The following is a 22,720-nucleotide window of genomic DNA, read 5'->3' on the forward strand; positions in this document are numbered from 1 at the left end:
TCTCCATCAGGCCCCAGGACCTCTCGATCACCCTTACTGGCTGCCATCGACCGGGTGGTCACGCACGCCCAGTCAGGCAGACCCACCATCCGCAGGTGAGTCGTCTTCTCCACATTTTCTCAAGGGGAGTGCTCCAAGTCGTTCCCTAGCAAACAGTCAACAGGCATGGTTTTTCTCACACAGACCTGCAGAGTACCAGAGACCCCCCCCCACTCGAAGGGAACTTGAGCCATCAGACACTGACTCTCAGAATTATCAGCGTTGATAACCCTACAGTAGGCATGGGGTACAACCTGCTCTTGAGACACCAGGTGCTGCCTCACTGCAGTCACACTGGCTCCTGTGTCTCTAAGAGCCTCAGCTTCTTTACCATTGATGATCACCACCTGCCCATATTTTTTAGTGTTAGAGGGCAGGTAGTTCGTCGGGATCATCTCACTGTCTCCTAGCGAGACCAGGGTCATGTGAACGGGATCTCCACCCCCCGGGACCATCATTTCTTCTCCCAGGTGAACGCTAGTCACTTGTCGGGGCGGAGCACCAGTGGGTGCGGGTTTTCCAAATAGGCGACACTTGGGGTCACTGGATATGTGCCCAGGCTCGCCACATTTGAAACAATTGAAGGGCCCCTTTGGAACAGGTTTACCTGTCGGGGCCCCATTCTGCTTCGGGAGTGGGGGAGGCTGAGAACCCTGCTGCGGATTCCCTTGGGAACTACTTTGGGGGCCTTTTTGGAACCCTTTCTGTTTTCCCCCTTTGTCCCCCCCACTCTTCTGCTGGGGACCCTGCCCACTCTTGGCGGAATCTCCCACGGGACCCTTGTGGACCCTGGTGCTGAGCCAGCGGTCCGCCTCCTCAGCAAGCTTCCTCGGGTTGGACAGCTTGCTATCGATCAGGTGTTGGCGTAACTCAGGAAAACAGTGATCAGACAAGTGCTCCCATGCAATTAAATCAAAGAGACCTTGAAAATCATTCACTTTGTTACCTTTCACCCAACCATCCAGTGCTCTGCAAAAGTAAGTCACATACTCCACATACGTATTCCCAGGCCGCTTAGTACATCCCCTAAACTTCTGTCTATACATTTCAGGGGTAAGCCCGTACCTGTTTAATAAAGCTTCTTTCATGTGGGCATAGGATCTCTGATTCTCAACGGGCAAATCTAGCAAGGTATCTCTCCCTTCGCTAAGGAACCTTCCCCACAACCCCGCTCCCCAATCCTTGTCAGGGACCCGGTGGGAGGACATGGCTACCTCGTATGCCCTAAACCACTGTCCTATGTCATCCCCCTTAAAGAACTCCTTAACTACGTCCTTCGGGATGTGCACTCTTGACTCTACCTGCACTGGCGATGTGCTGCCACCAGAGGGAGGCCGATCCAAGTCTCTCTCCTTGAGACTTATCTCCCTCATCTTGATTTCATAATCCATCTGATGCTTTCGCTCTTCCAGCGCCATTCTTTTGGTTTCCAGCTCCAGCTGGATTTTCAATTCTGCCAACTTTCTTTCGTGATTCCGGGTTTCCTTCCTGTCTGCCAGCTCCTCTGGCGACAGGCCTTTCCCAAAGCTGTGCTCGCTGTCTTGCCTCTCGAGATCGATCAGATCCCCAAGTGCATTCTGCTCCTCCGTCGTATTCTGCTCGGCGAGGACGTCTTGCTCTTCCGGGGTCTTTCTGGACTCCACCCAGGCTTTCAGGGCCTTGTAGAGCTCCGGCTTGTTTTTGCAACCAGCGTGCGGAACCTTTAGTTTCCTACAGAAAAACTTCAGCTCCATCTTTGAATATTTGTCCAGCTTTGCGGCATCCCACTCTATCTCCAACACCTCAGAGGTTGTGGACTCCGCTCCATCCAAGCTCTTTGTGCCCGGCATGGTTTCTGCACGCGGAATCTTCTTTCAAAAAGCAAAGTCTGTGGTTTCGTAACTGTACCGTAATCTTTGTGTAGTGGTCAGAAGCTCGGGTATAACTATCGCAAGTGTAAATTCGAAAATCCTCACCGCTGCGTCCAATGTAGGAAGGGGGAGGCTCTAGTTGGCGCAGTGTAACACTAGCGACAAGCAGGGACTCTCTCTTCCTCGTCAGGGCTGAGGGTTACCTTCCAGACAACCTCTGCTTACCCTCTAGGTAGTGTGGCTTAAGCAGTCGTAGGCTAATCTTTGGGGCACATAGGGTTAAACACCTGCAACAGTACCGCTTTACAACCAACCCACCACACAACGAGACCAGACTGTATTCTTGTAAAAATATATCTTTATATAGAATTTAAGCAGGCTTATGAATACAGTCGATAACTTTATGAAGACGGTTGCAGGTTACTTAATTCGGGTTACCACAGTTCTTATGGAAGTTCTCTTGAGGCCCGTAGGCCGGTGTTATTCAAAGTTCTGGTGGAGCCGGCGGCTTCCAAGGGATCTGTCCCACGTCGCTTTGCCTTCCTGGGGTCGCTGATCGTTGCGGCTCTTCGGCCGAGCAGGTCACTGGTCGTCCGGGGCAGCGGTGTTCTGTGGCGGCAGGGTCCTTTCCTCGTCGTCCGCTCCGACCCTGGAGGCGGCGGCTGTGCGGTGGTGACAAGTGGCAGTACGGTCCCCAAGTGCAGGACGTACCCAGCCAAATGTCGGTGCAGCTGTGGGCTCACAGCTGGGCTGTCGGGCAGGCTTACCGACCTTGCGGATTCTCGTAGGGCAATTGTCCGTCTTTGCAGGTGAGTGAGGGCTCGCTATGCCTTCACCTCGATAGCTCGGACCGGACGGGTCCTCCTTTGCTTTGCTCTCGGGCTCCCGGTGCAGTTGCGGTCACGGTGTTCGGGCCAGCGGCGGCTGGTCCTCACTTTGCTTTCGCTGTTGCTTTGGGCCCCGGTCACGGTGGTCGGGAGGATGTCGATGCCCTAGAGGAGATTCCTCCGTCAGTGCTGCGGCGATGGTCAGCACCCGCAGTCGCTTTCCAAGGGGGTAGCGTCCACTGGTCCTGGGACGCTGGTCAGGGGGCAAGTTCAGTTGCAAGCCCTTGGAGATCTCTTTGCAGAGTTTGGCACAAGTAGCACAACAGTCTTTTCGTAGTCTTATTGTCTTCCTCTCCTTCAGCAGCAAGGCACCAGACACAGGCAAGAGTCAGCACCCTTCCTTGTCTCTCACGGTCCTTCTCGTAGGGCAGAGTCTTTCTGTGGCCCAAACCGGATCTAAATTTCAAGGAGCAGGGCTCTGTCTTTTATAGGCCAATTCTTTTGTTCTCGCAGGCCAGGGGGGCCTTTGCATAGCCACTCTCAGTTCTGGAGTACCCCCGCGGGTGTTCTCAGGCTTCTGCTTTCAGTGTGAGGGGCAGGCGCATCAGACGCCCCACAGGAGGTGGAGCCAGCATTGTCCGGACAGGAGTGGCCAGAGTACCTTGTTGATGGGGGCTTCGCCCTTCCTGGGCCAGGTGCTGGCAGAGTCATCCGCCGCTCCCCAGGAGGGTGGAGCCAGCATTGTGGAGGTCGAGCGCAGTGACAGTTCGAGTCAAGAGGCACTCCTACCTCCCACTAAGGTGTAATCTGCGCATTTCACCACCCGTCATCCCTCCAGCCCTGTCACTCACACATCCCAGACAGTCAGATACACACCAGCAGAGGCGTCTGAAATGGTTAAGCAAGCAAATGCTAACTTTCTAAAAGTAGCATTTGCAAACCCAGGATACTGAAATAATCTTGACTACAAGAAATATCTCATTATCCCGAGTTCAGGCATACTAAACATGACTCACTACCAAGCTCCCTGAGCCTGCAGGGGTTATAGGGTGTAATAATCCTCACAGCTCAGTCTGGCCTAATGGAGCCGGTAGCCTTCAGTAGTGAAATACGGTCTTCGTTGTAAGTCACTACTAGGACATGCCACGCACATCAGGGCTTGTCCTACCTTGCACCTACAACGCACCCTGCCCGCAGGCCTACCATAGGGGTGACTAATATGTAGTCAAGGGAAGGGTCGGTGCTGGCAAGTGGGGACACTTGCCCAGCTAGCGTGATAGTACGGGACCACACGCGGGTTCTGCGGTCGCAGTTCCCAGACACATCTTTACGGCTGCTTCGGTGGGTGGCGCAACCAGCGCTGCAGGCCCACCAGCAGTATTGGCATCTACAAGCCCCGGCACTCTCTCGTGCGCTTGACTAGGGACTAACAGTAAATCCAATGCACCAATCATGGATACCAATCGTATGTACAGTTTACAGTAGGGAGCACTTGCACTGCGGCACGGATCAGCCGTGGCGCAGTGCCCTGAGTATCGGAAAACCAGCAAAACATCGGAGGCACATCAGCAAAAAGTGGAAGGGAGACTCACGCCAAGGTGCCAGGTCTAACACTCGCATTAACAAGACCACCATGGGAGGCAGATCCTTTTCATACCTGGCTGCTAAAACATGGAACTCACTCCCCGCTTACCTTCGCCTCACCCAGAACCACCTAGCGTTCAGAAAACAGCTTAAAACGTGGATATTTGACAAATAATCCTCCTCCCCTTCCTAAGCGCCTTGAAACCCTCTGGGTATGTAGTGCGCTATACAAATTTTATGCCTTGACTTGACTTGACTTGTTAGAAATTAATACACAATATCCCAATCCAGCACAATGCGCACAGGGCACTATCAATATAACTTTGTTTTTAACATATCAGTTGCCAGATATTATGAGCCGAGCAGGCAGCCTCTGATAAATCCTATGGTGACCGATAGTCCTGTGAACTACAATTTCGCCGATTATGACGTCATTATGTAGTTCTATATTTCCCTCGAGATCTTACCAAGACCTGATACATAATAAAGACACTAAGTGCGCATTAACACTAAGGTGCTAGTCATTTAATTTTTATTTCAAATACATCTATCAGATGTCCAGAGTCCAGCAGGCAGCCTCTGATATACACTTTCTATTGATCGTGAGCACGGTGAACTACAATTTCTTCTGGGATGACGTCATTCTGTAGTTTGACTTGTCCCGCGAGATCTTACCAAGATCTTCCTTCTCATTACGAGACGCGGTAAAAACACTGATTCCCGAAGATGGAGTAAGCGTATTTTTGCCCGTATTAGACCGCAGGTAATAGGTTCCTTTCTAAACAGAATTAAAACTCAACCTGAACCCCTGTGACCGTGATACAAGATAGTATCTGTTTTGAACAATCGAGTTTAGTACATTCTCATTGGCTGAAGCTTTGGTACAACTCGATCTATAAATAAGACTCGTCTTCCTCTCCACGTTGCCTCCCCCATACTCAGGTCCAGTCTGAGGTAACGACGGAGAGGTGAGTAAGGTCTGGGCTTGCTAAGGCTATGCTTCTGAGTCTAGAAACAGCAACGACTACTAGTAATAATAGCAGGGTTACACTTATACTAATACTTTCCATATGAATCTCTTTTTAAGTAAAAGGAAAGGAGTAATTGCTAATTCAGACGGCTCATGGGTGAGCCTGATACAGAGCTGTAGTACTAAAGGGGTGTAAGCTAGGTGTAAAATGAGAGGTGTATTTTTGATGTGAAAAGGTGTAGCACTAGCTGTCCTCCCTTTATATCAAGCACCCTATTCCTTGCCTCCACAGCGCGTGGCCTCCTCTATCCTGAGCCTGGTCCAGGTGAGGTGAGGTCCTATCCCCTGTCATTATGGGTGAGTAATGAACTTTGAGAATTATGTTTAATTTGTAATTTAGAAGAATGTTATACCCAATGCACTTATACCATTTTTATTTGTTGTAGGTGAACAATATACCATTTGACATGGAGGAATAGTAACGCATATCCTTTATGGTTTGATTTATTCACAGTTTAATATACGGTTTATTCATATGTAGCACGTACAAGCAGTGACAAAGATTATTTAGAACAGAGGCCCTGAAGAAAGCCTTGGGAGCTTGTCCCCTCTTTGGCAGAAACATGTCGGCCCCTATGCAGTTATTTGTTGAAACTGTTTTTTTTGCGCTGGTTTTAATTGGAAAGAGACTAACGGCTATTAAAGTATTTTCGCTGTTTGTCCTCTATTCTATTTTTAATCACTACTACTACACTTATATTATTTTTTGCACTGCACACATCCCATTTTGTGGTCACACACATGGTCCATTAGTGATTGTGGGTCGAAACCCTGTCTTTCATGTTGGGTATGGCAACTGTCTCAATGATCTAGAGACAACCTTCCCAACTTCTGTATGACCATATGATAATATTGATCACTAACAAGACTTTGATGGGAACCAATTTCTGGACATTGGATCTCACCTACTATTACTGGTGGTTGTGTGTGTTGGGTTTGAGTACTTCTCGCAAGACTTTAAGGTATTTTACCTGGCACTTAATCACTTGGCTCTGAGTCTTATTGTTTTTGAGTACATTTTATTCCTTAGCAGACCCCCTGGTTCATTTGGTTTTTCACCACACACAACATGCCACACTGGAGTCAAGAAGGCACCATGTGACAACAAGGCATGAGAAAACACAACCACAATGGCAGTTTGGAGCAGCAGGTCTGCACAGTCACCACAAACAGTAACAAGACACATGGGTGATCAAAAAAACACAACACTGATTTGCCAGTCACACACTCTGCATACTCACACGAGACAAAAACAACAAGTAGGAGTCAGACAGAACTGCACGGACACACCAACACACTGCACAGTGCACAACATACAACTCACACATGTGCATACAAACACATCAACAGGGCTGAACAATCAAAACAACAGGCATACAATATCTGGGTGACACATGTGTAGTTGACAATGCAGTGGCATGCACACATCAACACTTCCGACAAACTCACCCCCTGTACACGTCACACTTCCTGACCATCCAAGAGCACACATGGAAAGTAAGCCATTGGACTAGGATGACTGGTTATCACAAGCTGACCACGCACATACACCACTGGGCACACATAAAGGAAGAATACACATACATGATGACCCTAGCCAGCCTACCTGCAATACTGTGGATATACTCCCACTCTGAGCTGGCAGTGCACCCCAACCTGACATGTGTACAACATAGCCAACATGAACAAATTAAGAAAACGACAACTGATTTCTATTAAAAATTGACATCATTGCCCCACAAGTATCTAAGTCAGGAAGCACTGACATCTGTGTCACCCCTGTACAAAATAGAGTAAGTGAGCCAAAACATAGAATATGTTGAGGTGCCACACAGACTATGTGGCACAGTAAACCACATACACAAAGAAAAATAACTTTATTCAGTAAGGACGCTGACAAAATAGACAATAGGGGCAACTGTCTAGATTCACATATTGAACAGATAGGCACCATGAGAAGAGAAGAGCAAGGCACAAAATGCAGAGTATGTCCATGAGAAGCGGCACAGGCAGGGGCAAAACAGCAGTGAACAACAAGGCCAGTGGCCAGTTCAGGGTGCAGAGTATGTCCATGAGAAGTTGCACAGGCAAGGGCAAAACAGCAGTGAACAACAAGGCCAGTGGCCAGGGCTAAGTGCAGAGTATGTCCATGAGAAGCTGCACAGGAAGGGGCAACACAGCAGTGATCAACAAGACCAGTGGCCAGTTCAGGGTACAGAGTATGTCCATGAGAAGCTGCAAGGGCAACACAGCAGTGAACAACGAGGCCAGTGGCCAGGGCTAAGTGCTGAGTATGCCCATGACAAGCTGTACAGGCAGGGGAAAAACAGCAGTGATCAACAAGGCAAGTTGCCAGGTCTGGGTGCAGGGTATGTCCATGAGTGGCTGCACAGGCAAGGGCAAAACAGCAGTGAACAACGCCAGTGACCAGTTCAGGGTGCAAAGTATGTCCATGAGAAGCTGCATAGGCAGGGGCAAAACAGCAGTGAACAAAAAGGCCAGTGGCCAGTTCAGGGTGCAGAGTATGTCCATGAGAAGCTACACAGGCAAGGGCAAAACAGCAGTGAACAACACGGCCAGTGGCCAGGGCTAAGTGCAGAGCAATTCCACGAGAAGCTGCACAGGCAAGAGCAAAACAGCAGTGAACAACAAGGCCAGTGGACAGGGCTAAGTGCAGAGTATGTCCATGACAAGCTGCACAGGCAGGGGCAAAAAAGCAGTGATCAACAAGGCAAGTGGCCAGCTCAGGGTGCAGGGTATGTCCAGGAGAGGCTGCATAGGCAGGGGCAAAACAGCAATGAACAACAAGGCCAGTGGCCAGTTCAGGGTGCAGAGTATGTCCAAGAGAAGGTGCACAGGGAGGGGCAAAACAGCAGTGAACAACAAGGCCAGTGGCCAGTTCAGGGTGCAGAGTATGCCCATGAGAAGCTGCACAGGCAAGGGCAAAACAGCAGTGAATAACAAGGCCAGTAGCCAGGGCGAAGCACAGAGTATTTCTACGAGAAGCTGCACAGGCAAGGGCAAAACAGCAGTGAACAACAAGGCCAGTGGCGAAGTCTAAGTGCAAAGTATGTCCATGAGAAGCTGCATAGGCAGGGGCAAAACAGCAGTGAACAAAAAGGCCAGTGGCCAGTTTAGGGTGCAGAGTATGTCCATGAGAAGCTGCACAGGGAGGGGCAAAACAGCAGTGAACAATAAGGCCAGTGGCCAGTTCAGGGTGCAGAGTATGTCCATGAGAAGTTGCACAGGCTAGGGCAAAACAGCAGTGAACAACACGGCCAGTGGACAGGGCTAAGTGCAGAGTATGTCCATGACAAGCGGCACAGGCAGGGACAAAACAGCAGTGATCAACAAGGCAAGTGGCCAGCTCAGGATGCAGGGTATGTCCAGGAAAGGTTGCATAGGCAGGGGCAAAACAGCAATGAACAACAAGTCCAGTGGCCAGTTCAGGGGGCAGAGTATGTCCATGAGAAGCTGCACAGGCAAGGGCAAAACAGCAGTGAACAACAAGGCCAGTAGCCAGGGCGAAGCACAGAGTATGTCTACGAGAAGCTGCACAGGCAAGGGCAAAACAGCAGTGAACAACAAGGCCAGTGGCGAGGTCTATGTGCAGAGTATGTCCACGAGAAGCTGCACAGGCAAGGGCAAAACAGAAGTGAACAACAAGGCCAGTGGCCAGGGCTAAGTGCAGAGTATGTCCACGAGAAGCTGCATAGGCAAGGGGAAAGCAGCAGTGAACAACAAGGCCAGTGGCCAGGGCTAAGTGCAGAGTATGTCCATGAGAAGCTGCACAGGGAATACTTGAACACAGCTAAGAGCAACAAGGCCAGTGGCAGAAATGAAGTGCAGGGTATGTCCAGGAGAGGCTGCACAGGGAATGTGAGTGACTGTACCTTTTCATGGTCAGCAACACAGTCGGGGGTAACAATGTGCAGTACAGGCCCACCTGTGTGAGATACAGGTGTGTGAGGGTGACTACCACTCAGACTTGGCTGTCAGGTGTTATGTTATATAGATATTTGTAGCACGCGCAACTACTCATGAGTACCCTGGCATGGAGCAATACCACATTTTAGTAAGCCTGATTGAGTAAGTGGGTTTTAAGGAGATTTTTAAAGCAGCTAAGGTCTCTGGTGTGTCTGAGTGAGAGTGGGAGGGAGTTCCAGAGGGTGGCTGCTTTCACCGAAAACGATTGACCGCCCAGCCTGTTTCGCCGGAAGCGGGGGATTACCACCAGACTTTGGGAGGCCGACCTAAGGCTTCTGCTGGGGATGTGGAAAGCCACTCTTTTCTTAAGATAGGCGGGCCAGTATCATGCAGGGCTCTATGAGTGAGAACCAGAGCCTTGAATTGAACTCTTTGGGCCACCGGCAGCCAGTGGAGTACGGCCATTTGCGATCTTATGCTGATACGTCTGGGAATTCCCAGCAGAAGTCTCGCAGCCGCATTCTGGATGAGTTGCAGCTTGTTCAACAGAAAGGAGGGAGAGCCCAAATAAAGAGCGTTAGCATAGACTAGGCGGGACAGTATGAGGGCTCTAGCGACCGTCTCTTTGGCCGGCTGGGGCAGTAAATGAAAGAATCTGCCCTGGGATTTAAGGGCCCGAAAGCAGATACCCGTCAGTCTTTTTATGTGCTCTGAGAACCTTATTTCATCGTTAAACCAAATGCCCATATTCTTGGCTGGGCTGCCTTCAGAGAGGGGACGGGGGAAATCAGGAGGCCATATTAATTCTGTAAACTGGGTAGGAAATTGGCCATATAGCATTATCTCAGATTTTCCCTCGTTACATTTAAGTTTGGCTTGGGCCAGCCAGGTAAATGCGGCCGCAAGGCATCTTTGGCCTCATCCGTTTCTACTTTTGAGTTACCCCAGGTGAACAGGAGCTGGGTGTCATTGGCGTAAGCCATAATTTTTGCACCCAGCTCCTCAGCCAGGTAGATCAGCGGGGTCATATAGATGTTGAAAAGAAGTGGGCTCAATGTTGAGCCCTGTGGGACCCCTGTCTGAACTGACCTGGCTGAGGAGGAGTACGGGGGCATCCAGACTTGCTGGGAGCGGGAATCCAAAAAAGACTCCAGCCATCACCACACAGCCCCAGTAAGGCCGATAGAGGCGAGGCGAGCCAGGAGGAGTTGATGGGGGACCGTATCAAAGGCGGCAGAGAGGTCCAATAAAATTAGCGCCGCTCTGCCACCCTTGTCCATACACTCCCTAATGGCTTCCACCACCTCTACCTAGGCCGTCTCCGTGCTAAAGGAGGCCCTGAAACCAGACTGAGACGGGTGAAGCGCCCCAGAATCTTCCACAAAGGCGTTCAGCTGCTGAAAAACAACCTTTTCGCAGACTTTGGCCAGTGCCGGAAGCAAGGAGATGGGACGGTAGTTGGCTACAATGAGGGGATCCGCCAATGGCTTCTTCAAGGGAGGAAGGAGTTTAGCTTGCTTCCACTGCCTAGGCACCACTGCAGATTGCAGTGACCAATTGACCATAGCTGTAACTTCAGACCCAACACAATCTGCTACTCCCGCTAAAACTCTTGCAGGGCAAGGGTCCGAGGGGGAGCCTGATTTGAGAGATCTCAAAAGAGCAAGAATGTCCGACTGATCAACTTTATCAAATTGGGCAAGGCAACTGCTAGAAAAAGGACCGGGCGTCTCAACCAGAGGGCGTGAGGCGGCATCGCTCAAGGCTAGTCCCTCCTCAATGAGCTTGATCTTATTAATGAAAAAGGAGGAGAGCTCCTCACACCAGCCAGCGGATACCGGGATCGTTTTTTGCTCCGCCAGAGGCGACAGAAAAGTTTGGACTATGGTGAAGATCTCCTTGTCATTATTATCTGCCTTCATAATTCTAGTCGCGAAATAGGCACTTTTCGCAGTCTTAACTGCGGTATAGTATTCTCTTTGGGATGAGCGGAGGTCAGCTTTGGCTTGCGGGGAATAGGCAGCCCTCCAAAGCCGCTCAAGCTTCTTACATGTCCTCTTTAGCTCTTTAAGCACTGGCGTGTACCAAGGTTGGGAGGGCAGCACACGCCGGGGGATTTTTGATGCGGGTTTGGAAATGGCCTCAACCCCCAGACTGACCAGGGCGTTGAAGAGGTCAACTTGCCCCTCTAAATTACTAGCGAGAGCCATCTGGGAGTGCGTAAGGGCTTCAACCAACCCAGGAATGTTAATTTTTCATGCTAAGGGACCTGCCAGAGGAGGGGGGTGGCGAGATGGCAGTACCGTGGCCCAAGAGAAGTTGATCACAGTGTGATCTGACCAGGTGACCGGCTGGTGGTCTTTAATGACCAGTGCAAAATTGGAGCATACCAGATCTAACACATGCCCGCGGGAGTGCGTGGGTTTGGAGATCCACTGTTTCAACTGAGTTATCCCCAGGAGGTCTTGAATGCCCAGTGTTTCCGGGGAATTGGGGGAATCTAAATGTATATTAAAATCTCCAAGAAGGAGAAATTTCGGAAAGCGTAACACCCGTTCCGCCAGTGCATCTCCTAGGGAGCTAAGAAAAGAACCAATCTGCCCCGGCGGTCTATAGATCAGGGTTCCCCCTAAGGCAGAGGTCTTCAATCTGTGGGGCGCGACCCACAGGGGGGTCGTGGAGTCCTTGAAAGGGGGCCGCAGATTCTGTAAAGGGCAGTTCCTGGCGTTGGGCTGATCGAGGGTGCTCACGGCGCAGGCCTAATTCACACCGAGGTGTGAAAAACATCCAAGCCTCATTAACAAGTAAAAGGTCTTTTAAAGACCTGTCGAGTACTCGGGTGTGGCTGTGTGTGTGTCCCTGAAGCTGTTTCAGCCGGGCTCACATACACGAGCTGGGCAGGAGGGGGTGGGGGAGGGGTTGGGGCCTGGGGTGTGCATCATGCAAAGCATTATCCTGTATTTAAAGGTAAGCTTTAACAGTTTGGGATAATCTTTATCCTTCTGTGCTGAATTACTGAATTGTTCAATTAGTCACTCTTCCTCCACATAACCAGGGTTGGTGCCTCAATATAGCGGGGTAGGGCAGCAGACTACAGGCGCTATCTAGTGGTGGTGCCAAATAACAGCAAAAGTCCCCAAAAAAATACGAACACATTTTCCTTGTATTAAAAGGTTTTCAGTGGCAAAACAGAATTTTTCCTCGATTGCTGAAAATTCTTGTATTGTAGCATATTTAAAGTTATAGTAAGGTCAAAGGGTAACTAAAAAAAAAATCAAAGAATGTTGGATCTGAAAAGGATATTCTAAGTAAGTATATTTTGCAGCACGTCTGGTAGATAATAGAAATAGTACGTAATTTCATGGAAAAAATTAATGGACTACAAATTGAGAGGGGGGGGGGCCTGGGGGAGCAGGCTGTAGTGTAGCCCTTTGAGTTCAATGGATGTTGCGCGCCTGGAGCTGCGGGTCCTGTGACACGTGACACCCGCCCAGCAGGGAGGCACAGAGATGCCTTCCCATGAGCGGGAAAGAAGAAGGAAGAAGACGCAGAGAGGTACTGACCCCCCCATGAGAGAGGCACAGAAAAGGTAGGTGGATGAATGATGGGTGGATGGATGGATGTAAGGATGAAGGATGGATGGATGTATGAAAAGGTGGGTGGATGAAAGGGTGGGTGGATGGATGAAAGGATAGATGGATGGATGAAAGAGAGGATGGATGGATGAAAGGATGGATGGATGAAAGGGTGGATGGATGGAAGGGTGGATGGATGGAAGGGTGGATGGATGGAAGAATGAAGGGTGTATGGATGGATAAAAGGTTGCATGGATGAATAATGGATGGATGTGTGAAAAGATGGGTGGATGAATGATGGGTGAATGGATGGATGAAAGGGTGGATGGATGAAGGATGGATGTATGGATGGAAGGATGAAAGGGTGGATGGGAGATGGATAGATGGATGAAGGATAGATGTAAGGATGTAAGGATGAAAGGGTGGACGGATGAAAGGGTGGATGGATGGATGAAAGGGTGGATGGATGGAAAGATGAAAGGGTAGATGGCTGAAGGATGTATGGATGGATAAAAGGTTGCATGGATGAATGATGACTGGATGGATGTGTAAAAAGATGGGCGGATGAATGATGGATGAATGGATGGATGAAAGGGTGGATGGATGAATGATGGATGTATGGATGGAAGGATGAAAAGGTGGATGGATGAAGGATAGATGGATGAAGGATAGATGTATGGATGGAAGGATGAAAGGGTGGACGTATGAAGGATGGATGGATGGATGAAAGGGTGGATGGATGTATGGATGGATAAAAGGTTGCATGGATGAATGATGCATGGATGGATGTGTGAAAAGGTGGGGGATGAATGATGGGTGAATGGATGGATGAAAGGGTGGGTGGATGGATGTATGGATGAAAGGGTGGATGGATGAAGGATGGATGTATGGATGGGAGGATGAAAGGGTGGATGGATGTATGGATGGATAAAAGGTTGCATGGATGAATGATGGATGGATGTGTGAAAAGGTGGCAGCATGAATGATGGGTGGATGGATGGAAGGGTGGATGGGTAAAGGATGGATGTATGGATGGAAGGATGAAAGGGTGGATGGATGAAGGATGGATGTATGGATGGAAGGATGAACGGGTGGATGGATGGATGTGTGAAATTGTGGGTGGATGAATGATGGACGGATGTGATGAGGTCTAACAGGCGCATTTATGGTTGTCAAAAGTTGATGATGAGGAGTACCAGTTTCTAGAAACTTTTGTTGGAAGGGGGTCCTTACGCCTAAAAAGGTTTTACAAGGGGGTCTCGGCATCACAAAGTTTGAAGAGCTCTGCCCGAAGATAAAAAAAGGAGTGAGGATAAGAGAGAAGTCGAAGGCTTCTCCCTCCAGCACACTATTAGATTTGTCACAGGAAAATGCCCACGCTTCCCTGAACACTACTGCGGTGCCGCCCCCTCTACCTGAGGTGCGTTCGGCCCTAGCCAGGCGGTAGCCATGTGGGACCGCCAGTTGTACCACTGGAGCGCAAGATGCACTGAGCCACGTTTCCGTGACAAACAGGATGTCCAGGATGTTATCCCCAATGAGCTCAAAGATGTTATCGTCGTGTTTCACCATCGAGTGGACATTGATGAGAGCAGCCTTAATTCATAACTCGTTCTGGGCTTTGGACGGTGGACATGTTAATAGGGGAGGGATGTGAAAGTTGCAGTCCAGGCATTCCCACACCATATCAGAGCTCGGAATGCACCTTTTCAGACCTGTATGTGAAACTGGGTTCAGGGAAAGCAGGGCTTCACGACTGTAGACAATGGAGCTCAGGATACTTGCATCAGAAGAAGCAGCCTGACCGGCCCTGGGCTCGGTCCAGGCGCGGACGGGCGCAGACGGGCTTACCTTAGGCGCACCTTCGGCGCGCCATCGTCGTGCCTGCTGCGCCCGAACGCTGCGCCTCGGCCAACACATTGTGATAAATATGGGGGTAGGGGGAAGCGCAGGCTCCTGTCTTCGCCCTCAGGCTTGCTGGGATGTCCCTGATTGGTCCTCCTACCTCCCCATGAGCTCTCCACTCAATCGTCACTCAGCCGTGGTGGACCGGAGTTTGGGATTCGGCGACCAAAGAGCTAGTGGAACAGAGGAGCAGCATGACTCGCTGACGTCCTCGCAGATGTGGCAAATGAACAGAGCGTGTGACAAGGTTCACGATATCTAGCAATTATGCAGTAAAATCACAGCTAAGGGTGAGGGGCAGCCTGGATTTTAAAACTTCTGACTGGACTGGGAGCTGGCTGTGTCTCAGTGACTGTTAGGGCACTTGACCAGGGAGAGAGCGAACCAGCTGAGGTAGAGCTATCAGTGGCTTGGCAAGCCGGAGGGCTTCTTGGATCAGGTGGTGTAGTGGCACGTGGAGGCGGAATTATGTGGCTGGGAGATTGTAGAGGGGTGCCTTTCCACTTCTTGGGGAGTCTAAATGACTTGGCTGACCATGTATCAATGGTAAGTGGTGTGGACACAACAGGAAATCTCACCACCAAAGCTGCATCAGGTGCAGACTCTGGCACCCCCTCTGGTGATGTGCTGGACCCAGCCGTACGCTTTGCCTGGCTTCGTCTCTGCCCCCCCTTCCCCTGTTTACTAGGTGTCACCCCTACAGTGCCCTCCTTCCCCTGCTTCACTGGGCTTGGAATGGGAGTCAAGGTGGTGGGTGATTCTGCCTTGGAGCCCTTCCTAGGTGTACCCTTGGCATGCACCACCTCCTTGGTGGGCACAGACACTGTATTTTTCTCTTTGCGGGATGCTTTAGGGACAGGAGAGTTCTTGGCTTGGGATGTCTCTGAGGCACATGTGCCTGAGGTCTGCTGCTTTGTTTTTAGCCCCTGGTGTCGCCTGATGGGCTCTTCTCTCTGCGCTCTGGGGTGGCTTTGGTCTTCTGTGGGGATGGTGTCTGCGCCCGGGACTGCTTGGGTTGCTTCTACTGTGTGCTTCGTGTGGCGTATTGTGACTTTGATGTATGTGGACCGTGGTCACTATTGTCAGACGTGGCCACTGCCAGGGGGGGGGGGGTGGACAAAGGAACCAAAGCTGGACTGTGAGTATGTGCCTGTTGAAGGGCATATGTCACTGTGGAGTTTGTTGTAGAGGATCCTAAGTTACAGACACGCGGGACGCTTTATCCGGCAGCGTTAATAGGAGACACACGTTTGAACTACGGCGGCTTCCAACTTTTGAAGGCTCCTATCTTATTTTATCTTCAAGTTTTCGCCTACATTGCCCGCATAGGAAGTCAGGAAGTTAAAAACACAGAGACTGCCTTCTGTCGGGTTTACCTAATATTAATACTATCTCTATATATGAGCTATACATACCGCGTGTCAAGATTACAACATTAATTGACTACGACATTTTTTAAACATTGTAAGCGGGAGGATATTTCGCTGGACGAATATCTTCTCGACGTGAAAGGAGGCTGAATACCCCTTATTCTGACCCTTATGGTTTTATCGAGAATTATTGGGAAACAACTATCTCTACTGTCCTGATGAAGGTGGTTTAACTTTGCACTCACCACCGAAACGCGTCGATGCATAAGGAGTAATACATGGTCAAGAAAGAGAGGAAAATTCTGTATTATTGTATGAATTTAGTCCTCAACCTGTACCTCCTTTGTTTACTGGAATGTTTCATTAATTGACTGTATACGTTTTCCGTCTTGTTTGTTTCCCATTTTTTAACAAATATAGTGTATACCAATAAATTGTTTAGATTAATTTTATTTGAGTGTTTTCACTTGTTTTTAATTTTGTTCACATTGCTTCCTGCTTGTCCATGTGTTATGTATTGATGTACTTTTATTTGTTTGGTCCGTAAGAACTAGCTGTTCTATGTTCATTCGCCCAAAGGGAATCTCCTTTTTGACTTATAACTGTGGAGGACAAAGCCTGGACAGTCCGGTGCAGCCACCCACATCTGAATGTATGCCCTCCATGAAAGCAACCACCTGGGCCAATTTTTTGTTGTAGTCAATGAAGGCATTCAAAAATTGCATCATGCCACCACAATCAAGGTTCCTATTGGCTCTAGGGCATGCTCCATGGTGGTGACACACCACTGGGGCCCGGTGTGCGCTACTGCGAATTAGGTGGCATTTTCCTATGTCTCCATGCCTATCACTACTGCACTTGTGTGAATGGGGGTGCAGGTGACACACCACTATGGCCAGGCAGTACCTACTGTGATTTGAGTGGCGGATGCATGCCCACTGCTATTTGGGCATGTCTCTATGGCTATCACTACCACACTTGTGTATGGACGATTGTTGGTGACACACCTCTGGGGCCAGGCGTAGCTACAGGGATGTGGGTAGCGGAGCATGGCAACCTCCATTTTTCCATATATCCATGCCTATCGCTGCCACACTTGTATGAATGGGGGGTGCTAGTGAAACACCGCTGGGGCCAGGCGGTAGCTACCGCGATTTGGGTTGCGGAACATGCCAGCCGCCATTTTCCCATGTCTCCATGCCCATCACTGCCGCACTTGTGTGAATGGGGGGTGCTGGTGACATATTGCTGGGGCCAGGCGGTAGCTACCGTGATTTGGGTGGCGGAGCATGGCAACCTCCATTTTCCCATGTCTCCATGCCTATCGCTACTGCACTTGTGTGAATGGGGGGGTGCTGGTGACACAACGCTGGGGCCAGGCGGTAGCTACCGCAATTTGGGTGACGGAGCATGCCCCACCATTTGGGCATGTCTCTATGTATATCACTACCACACTTGTGCATTGGGGATTGTTGGTGACACACAGCTGGGGCCAGGCATAAGTACCGCGATTAGGGTGGCGGAGCATGGCAACTGCCATTTGGGCATGTCTCTATGGCTATCACTACCGCACTTGTGTATTGGGGATTGTTGGTGACACACCGCTGGGTCAGGCGGTAGCTACCAAGATACAGGTGCCATACAATGGCAATGGCCAACTGGCAAACATCAACAGTGCACAGTGCCCACATGGTCAATGGCACATCATTGTGCACACGATGCCAATGTTGCATTGACTTCACTGGTGACTACACATGCCATGTTTGTGTATGTTGTTTCGTAGATTGGCCTGTACTCCCTCACATGTCACTTATGAATTTGATGTTTTTGTAGGAAGAACAATGTTGTTCTGGACTCTACAATGTGTGCACATGTCAATGTGTTGAGGTGCACTGACAATCACAGCAATGCTCGTCTCAAAAAATGATGTACTTTTTTGCATGGCCTCGTGTCTGCACACGCACACAATCGTCATTTCTGCGCCAACTGTGGTCATTGTGCTGTGGATGTGTGCCAGGTTGAAATGACGCATTGAGGTGTGACAGGTACAGCAGCTAGGTATGCGACAGTGGGGTTGATTTGTTACACATTTGCTGGGGACTATGCTCCCAGGCGTGCCCATGTGAAATGTGGCCATATCCCTATGTGTATTCACATTGACCAAGGTGGTGTTTGAGGTACTTGTTTTGTGTAATTTGACAGGTGCCCTTTGTGTAGCTGAAGGTGTCCCTACATGCAAGCTGGTCTGTAGCTCAATTTTGATGGCAGTCATTGTTGTCCAGAATGTGAGATGCTGTACTCATCTCATGATGTATTGCATTGACATGTGTCCACTTTCATCTCAACTAGTAGGAGGCCAAATCTGATTCGTCACTTGACAGTGCAGGACGACATGAAGGATGTGGCGATCATCTGGAAATTCCGTCTGGATAGAGCCACCCTAAAAACCCTTTGTGATTTTTGGAGCCTCACCTGCAGCCTCGCCATACATATCCAACAGCTTTCACCCCAACTTATAAGGTGATGGCAGGCCTGCATTTTTTTGCCGCTGGATCGTTCCAGCAGACAGTGGCCAGCGCTGGTGGGATGTCACAGCCAATGTTCAGTATGCTGCTGCAAGATGTTCTGTCGGACATGATGAAATACAAGGACAGATATATCCATTTCCCCAGGGGTGATGAATTGCAAGCTGTGAACAGAGACTTCTATCCCCTTGAGCACATCCTCAATGCTGTTGGTGCCATTGATTGTACCCATGTCGTTCTTGTGCCACCACAGGCAAGTGAGCACATTTACACGATTTGCAAACAATACCACTCCATAAATGTGCAAGTAGTGTGTCTGGCAGAGATGATCATCTCCCACGTGTGTGCCAGATTCCCAAGCTCAGCCCATGACTCCTACATCTTGTGTAACAGCATTGTGCCCCTGCTGATGACTAATCTGCTTCCTGTGCATGCAGGGATTGTGGATGTGTATGCCTAGTCATATGGCATGCTGGGTGTGGTGACATGCTGTCCTCTGCCTCAGCGACATTGAAATATCTATTTGTGTTTGTCATACATAGATGACTCCGCATATCCCAACCGTCCCTGGTTGCTGAGATTACTGCGGAATACCAGGACCCAGGTGAAGTCCGCTACAATGAGGCCCATGGGAGGACACATTGTATGGTGGAGCGTACTTTTGGTCTGCTCAAGTTACGTTTCCGCTGCCTGGACAAGACCGGAGGTGCACTGGCATACACGCCCAGGAAGGTGTGTCAGATTGTAGTTGCATGCTACATGCTCCACAACCTAGTCATTCGCAAGGAGATTCCCCTGCTCCTGGATGATGATGAGGACCCAAGGCCCCCCCCTGTAAACCAACCTGTGTCCAGTGATGAGGACAGTGAAGAGGAGGAAGGTGTTGACCTTGAGTCTAACGACCCCTACCAGTTCATTAAACTTGTCCTCCAACTCTTTAACAGAAGATTTGGAGAGCTAAATGCACTTTTCAGTGTGAATTGTCTTCTTGAGGGAGGGATTTACCATGGATATCATTTTCTACTGGATAGGCTTGTCGGAACACTTACATATATATTGGTCTCTGACCAATTGCTCTGCTAATGCCTCATACTGACAATCAGCCCCCAATTTACAGAGAGCACACACAAAAGCATAAACATCTTCTCCAGATCACTGATTCCTTTGGAAGAACTTGTGTCTAATGACAACCAAGCTGGGCTGTACGTCAAAATGCAATTTCAATTTCTTTACTGCCTCAATGTATTCATCAATGTCTTCTTCCTCCAGGTCTCGTACTAAAGGTGGCAAATGGTTGAATACTGATGCACCCTCAAAACCTAAGGAGTGAAGCAGGAGCTATTGCTTCCTTTTTGCCCTGTAACAAGATGCTCCAATAGCTCCCAAGTAAGCCACAAATGCATTGTACCAATTTTTCCATTTTCTGGGTGGGTTTCCAGCCACCTCGATAAAGGGGGATGGGGGAGAAACAGACTGCATGGTGAGTAAGTATATGACTTAGCTGACACAATACCACAAGAGGCAATAGAAGTAAAATACAACCACCAGAACGGAGGCATTAGCTATTGTTGAAAACCTAAAAAATCAAATCAAATTTAAAAAAAAACAGAAAAGAGAACAAATTATTTATAAGATGTGCATGCCACCATGAGCTGCATGCACAGGAAATGTAAACAAACAGGAATGTGTCCCAAAATAAGCAAGAACTCACACCATAATTGTTGTCTGAGTAAAAAATCTGCCCTGAGTTAAAGTTCCTGTAGAACAAGCCTGGTGTGCGTGTCACAGTTGTGAAGCTTGCGTTCCATGCACATCCTGAGATAGAAGGACCCAATAAGTGACACAAAGGGTGTGCATGTCGCCGTTGATGAAAATAAGGGGCAGCATGTGGAAGTGCAAAGTATGACATGCCAGGTGTGCGTGTTACCATAGGTGTGGAAAGCTTGCTTTCTGAAGCGCACACAAAGATAAACTGTGATTGACCAAAATAACAAGAGCTCGGCCTGAGGAAACAATGCATCACTGAGGAATCTCCACTGATGCGCAAGGTGTGCACGTCACTGAAATTTGAGGCTGATTAGCAGATGGTAAGCTTGCTGGAATGCAAGCTGACCCACAATGTGTGCATGTCACCGCTGTAAGCTGTGTCTAATCTGCAGAGACAGGCACGGTCGAAAATTGGAGAACCAAAATGGGCACGATACTGGCTATGCTGCAAGCATAACGTGCATAATGACATCACATATTTCCTCGTTCTAGGCTTGATTCCTGCCTGACAAGCACCTGACCAAGAAATGGCACCTTGGGTGACACGAAGTTGCTTTCCAAATACCTGGCCCCAGCTTGAAGGAAGCTGTTGCTTGGACTGCTGCTTAGGGGCAGGACAAGCAGGGAGACAGCTCCTTGGAATGTCCACCTCTGACATGCTACCAAACTTGTGCCGATAGGAAAGCGGAAGGTCGCAAAAACCACAGGAGGGTTGCGAGGTTTTAGAAGTTCCAAAGTGAAATAGACAAAAATGGTTGTCCAGATCTCAAAGGTCTTTATGGGTTCTGCAGTCCACTGCCGCTTGTGGCCACAATAAATGTAGTGAGGAATTCTCTGGAAACAGGCAGGTGCCAGCAAAACAGCTTTATTGGTGACAGGGACTCCGCATCAGCCAACAGAGGAGATAACTCAAAATAACTGACTTCTACATTCAATAAAACGAGTTCAAGTATCTGTTGTGGAATGCACACACGCAAGGGGTGAGTATTCCACAACAGAGAAGAATAAAGTGAGAGAAGCCACTACAAATTGTTAATGAAGACGCCAAATTACAAGCTGGGACACTCAACAAAGCTAAGATGGCTAAAAAAAACACAAATGGATGGTTCTGAAAATCTACGAAGATTGGGGCCCACAACCATACCCCATCAATTCATTATTTTCTGCTTTTATTCTGCCTGGGAGTCTTCCCATCAAAAGAACAGGTTCCAGCCAGGAAACAAACTTGGCTGAACCCTTAGGGGTCCATTAGCATGTCGAGGGGATCGCCACTGTCCGCATGGCGGCGGCGATCCGTCTGACATTTGTGCCCGCCCGCATGCCAATTCCCCCGCCATATTACTATGGCGGGGGACCCCAGTGGACAGAAAGACATTGGGGGCCCATAACTGGTCCCCAGGGATTCTGGGGGGTGGGGGTGTATATGGGGGTACCTATGGTACCCCCAGCATTTCAATGTACAACGTGGCAGGCACCGCGCAGTCCGTTATCCGTTACGGATGTTTTACATTTCGCACATTTCTGTCTTTTTTAATGATCCTAATTATTCAGCAATTAAAAATTATTTACATTGGGTGAAAATTCATTTGTTCTGCAAGGTACAGGTGTTTTGCGCCTTCACTGCCTTCTGGACCTTGAACTCAGCTTTCAAGTGACTGATCATCATTTGAAGAGAGTTTTATAGGGGTGGGCGTAGTACGCGTAGTCCCGCTACGCGAAGCTACGCAAAGACGTTCTCGCACTACGCGAGCTTCGCTAGCATGCGTAGTAGCTTGTTGGACCCGTTAGCAAGATGTTTTTCTTGCTCGGGAGTGCGTTGTGCGTGTTCGGGGCGCTGTCGGCGTGCTCCGGGGATTGCAGCGCACAAACTTACCCAGGCGGTGGGCTATGGGCGCGGCCATCTTGTTTTTTTCAATTGTCCCGCCCGCTTGCGTTGCCTTATTTCCTGTTCCAGGTCGCGCATAAAGTGTTCGCATTGTGCAAGTCATGTTCGGGAACGCATCCACTTGTTTGCGCCGACAAAGTGCATGTTAGCGAGAAATATCGCGCAAACTTACCCTCGTAGTCGCAATGGGCGCAGCCATCTTGTTTTTCACACTCTATGCTATGGTTCTGGGCCTAGTTTTCTGACCAGCTTTTATCTCTGCAATCTTTACTTCTTTTCACAGTTTTTCTGACTTTTTTTTTACTTATCATCATCTCTCTCTGTCCCTAAGTTTATATTTTGCATTTTATTTCTACTTTTATAACTTTTTTTTCACTTTTCTACTGTTTTAGTTTACTTCTTTCTTTAAGCAGCTACTTCTTCCCCCTAAGTTTTT

General features: G+C 49.2%; 1 protein-coding gene across 1 annotated transcript in view; it reads left to right on the plus strand.

Annotated features, from left to right (window-relative positions):
- Window positions 1–18,693: 18,693 nt before the first annotated feature.
- Window positions 18,694–22,720, plus strand: part of LOC147701144 (uncharacterized) — a 70,283-nt gene continuing 66,256 nt past the window's right edge. The window contains exon 1 of the mRNA XM_086929310.1: window positions 18,694–18,889. Within this exon, the coding sequence (XP_086785436.1) occupies window positions 18,694–18,889 (196 nt within the window). The remainder of the gene's footprint in view (window positions 18,890–22,720) is intronic.

Source organism: Lissotriton vulgaris, chromosome 7, assembly GCF_964263255.1.
Source record: "Lissotriton vulgaris chromosome 7, aLisVul1.2, whole genome shotgun sequence".
In the NCBI taxonomy this organism is placed as follows: domain Eukaryota; kingdom Metazoa; phylum Chordata; class Amphibia; order Caudata; family Salamandridae; genus Lissotriton; species Lissotriton vulgaris.